This window comes from Strix uralensis, chromosome 2 (genome assembly GCF_047716275.1).
Source record: "Strix uralensis isolate ZFMK-TIS-50842 chromosome 2, bStrUra1, whole genome shotgun sequence".
NCBI classification, from domain to species: Eukaryota; Metazoa; Chordata; class Aves; order Strigiformes; family Strigidae; genus Strix; species Strix uralensis.
This window is the reverse complement of record NC_133973.1, coordinates 80,337,522-80,340,920: the sequence shown is the minus strand read 5'-3', so window position 1 is coordinate 80,340,920 and position 3,399 is coordinate 80,337,522. Positions and strand designations below refer to the sequence as shown.

The 3,399-nt window shown below is 76.2% G+C and overlaps 1 protein-coding gene across 1 annotated transcript in view; it reads right to left on the bottom strand.

Moving 5' to 3' along the window:
* SOX21 (SRY-box transcription factor 21) overlaps nucleotides 1–2,260 on the bottom strand; it is a 3,300-nt gene extending 1,040 nt beyond the window's left edge. The window contains exon 1 of the mRNA XM_074860980.1: nucleotides 1–2,260. This exon is cut by the window's left edge and continues 1,040 nt beyond it. Coding sequence (XP_074717081.1) covers nucleotides 548–1,393 — 846 coding nt within the window. The 5' untranslated portion in view covers nucleotides 1,394–2,260 and the 3' untranslated portion in view covers nucleotides 1–547.
* Nucleotides 2,261–3,399: the final 1,139 nt, after the last annotated feature.

Below are 3,399 nucleotides of genomic sequence, written 5' to 3'. Positions count from 1 at the left end.
CTCTTTCCCCCCGCACCCCTTCTCCCCCCGCTCTCTCTTTCCGGCGCCGGCGGAGCGGCAGCGGGACTTCTCCGAGCCCAGCACCGCGCGGGGCGTGGGGAGCGGCGGGAGCGGAGAGCCCGCGGCCGAAGAACGAGCAGCGCGGCGAGGAGGAGCCGGCGGAGGCACGGAGCTCCCCCCGTGTCTGTCCCGAAAAAGCACTTTTTGGGGGCAGGGCGGGTGGGTTACATTTTTCTTCTTCTTCTTCTTCTTTTTTTTTTTTTTTTTTCTTTTTTTCTCTTCTTTTTCAGCTCGGCTATCTGCAAAGACCGCATGCAACACACACAAGCTCTAGGCGGGGCGGCGGGCGGGGACCCGACCCTCAGCCGGCGGCGCGCAACAGGTCGGCGGCGGCCCCGCTGCTCCCCGCCGCCACCCGCGCCGGCCCCCCCGCTCCCCGCCCCGCGGCCTCGGCGGCGGCTCGCCCCCCCCCCCGCAGCCGCACGTCTGCTCCGGCACCCCTCCAGGCGGGCGCCGGAGCTCTGCGCGGGCATCCTCCGGCCGCGGGTCATAGGGCCGCGGCGTAGGCTGCGGGGTAAGGGTCCAGCTGGGGCTTGCCCATGCCCGGCAGGAGGATGTAGGCCAGCGGCGGCTGCAGCCCCGGGCCGGGCCAGGCGCTGCAGTTGCAGGGGATCATGTAGCCCGGGTTACCGGGCGACGGGTGCGAGTGCGTGTGCCCCCCGGCGGCGGCCGCGGCGGCGGCGGCGGCGGCGGCGGCACCGTGGAAGGCGCCCGCCCCGCCGGCGCCGGGGTAGCCCAGCGAGGAGGCGTAGGGCAGCCCCGAGCCCGAGGAAGAGGAGGAGGAGGAGATCTCGGCCATTTTGGAGCCCAGGTCCAGCAGGGAGTAGGGGCTGCTGGCGGCGGCGGCGGCGGCCGCGGCGGCGGCGGCGGCGGCCGACTGGGGGAAGAAGACGCGGGCGGCGGCGGCGGCGGCGGCGGCCGCCGCCTTCTCGGGGTTGGCCAGCAGCGACTCGGGCACCAGCCCGCCGGCCCCGCCGCCGTGCAGCCCGCCCGCCTTCAGCCCGTGCGGGTGCTCGTGGTCCGCCACGCCGCCCAGCCCGTAGGGCACGGGGAAGGCGAACTTGTCCTTCTTGAGCAGCGTCTTGGGCTTCCGCCGGGGCCGGTACTTGTAGTCGGGGTGCTCCTTCATGTGCATGGCCCGCAGCCGCTTGGCCTCGTCGATGAAGGGCCGCTTCTCCGACTCGGTCAGCAGCTTCCACTCGGCGCCCAGGCGCTTGCTGATCTCCGAGTTGTGCATCTTGGGGTTCTCCTGGGCCATCTTCCGCCGCTGCGCCCGCGACCACACCATGAAGGCGTTCATCGGCCTCTTGACGTGATCCACCGGCTTGGACATGGTGTCCCCCCGCCGCCCCGGCGAGCCGCCGCCCGCCCCGCGCTGGCGGCCGCCTCCTCCGGGCGCCTCTCCCGCCTCCTCCTCCTCCTCGCCCCCGCCGCGCTCCGCTCCTCCAAAAGCAATCTCGGCGGGTGCCCCGGCGCGGCGGCACCGGCTCCGGCGGGTGCGGGGGGGCGGCCCCCGGCGGCCCCGCTCCGGGCGCGGGGCGCTGCCGAGCGGCGGCGGTGGCGGCTCCCCGTCAGGGCGCTGCGGCGGGCGGGACGGGCGCCGCTCCCCGCCTGGGCCGCGGAGCCTCTCTCCGCGCCGCCGGTCTCCGGGCCAGGGCTCGTCCTCGGGGCTCCCCGCAAGCGGCAGCGGCCGGAGTCCAGGCGGGCCGGCGGAAAAGTCTCGACGGCGAGGGCGGGAGCCGGCGGCTGGCGAGCGGCGCGGGGCCGGGGGGGTCCTGGCTTCGCTGCGGGCGCGATGCTCCTCGGCGGTCTCCGGCGCGGCGGCGAGCCCCGGACGGGGCGGGCCCGGTCAGAGCCCGCCCGGTGCCATCGCCGTCCGCGGAGCTCGGGGGGCAGCCCGCCGCGGCGCGGTGCGGAGCGGTGCGATGCGGTGCCGGGCGGGACGGGGTCCGCGGCGGCTCTGGCGCTGCGGGGAGGCCCCGGGGGCGCGGGCCGCCCCGCTCACAGCCGCCCCGCTCCGCCCGGGGGGGCGCGGCGAGCCGCCCGCTCTTCGCACATACTCGCCGGGCGCCGGTCGCAAGCGGCCGCCGGGCGCCGCGGCCTCCTGGTTCCTGCCGCCGGACAAACTTCGCCAAGTTTCGGGCGGGCTGCGGGGCGCTCCGCCTGCCGCGCCGCTCCCCCTTCTCCGGCAGCCGCCAGGTCTCTCTGGGTTTTCTTGGCCGCCGACTCGGAGGGGCGGCGGGGCGGGCGGGAGCGGCGGGGGGCGGAGGGAGGAGGAGGAGGAGGCGGCGGCGGAGGAGGAGGAGGCGGAGGGGGGGGGGTCTTAATTAAAATACTCGGCGTTCCGCGCCCGGCGGGCAGCCGACCCGGTTATAAAGTCCGCGGTGGGGTCCGCAGCCGGCGCAGTCGCCCCCTCCTCTCGCCCCGTCGGCGCGGCGGCAGGTAACGCGCGCGCTCTGCATGCCTCCGCGCCGCGCGCCGCCCTATATGTTCGCATGCGGCCTTGCCCGCGCCGCGCGCCGCGGGCAGGGCGGGGGCGGGGCCGCCGCGCCGGGAGGGGCGGGGCCGCCGCTTCCCCCGCCCCCGCCCGGCCAGGCAGGCCGGAGAGGGGCGGGGCCGGCTGCGGCGCATGCGCGCTGAGCCCCGTGCCGCCCCGCCCCGCCCCGCCCCGCCCGCCGCCGGTGCCCGGCGCTGCCCCCGCGCGCTGCCCGCGACCGTGGGGGTGGGGGGTGCGCTCGCCCGGCGTCAGCGGCGTCTTTTGGGGCGTTTTGGGGTTTTCCCTGCGGAGGGCCGTTGCGGAGGGCGGGCCGCCTGGCCGAGGGCGAGAACCCGCCGCCTCGGAGAGCGTCCCCACGGCCCCGGCGCGGGCAGCGGCGCGCATCCCGGGGCGCCCCAAGAAAATCCACGCGTTGTTGTTTGGGGGTTTATTTTTGGTGGCTCGGTGCGCCGCTTCCCGCTCCTCACAGCTCGACTCTGTTCCTTCACCGTCCGCCTGTCAGTCAGGGTGAACTTGCTCGCCTTGTTTGTACTTCGGCGGGTCGGTTTTGACTTACCCCTGTGGTATGTGGAAGTGCCGACTCCAATACACCATTAACCCTTTCCCCGGCTGGCAGCGGGCTGAGCTCTGCCCGGGACAGCTCCGCCGCCCGCCGGCTTCTAAGGAAAAGCCGGAGCCATGGTTCCCGGGGCGATGCACGAGCGGGGTGGCAGCCCGCCCCCCCCGGGAGCATCACCGAGCCCCCCGCCGGACCCGCTGCGGGGTGCCGGGCTTCGCGCCTTCCTCACCTCCGCAGCGCGCCTCCGCCCGCCACCGCCGTCCCTGCCCCCCGCCTTTCCTGG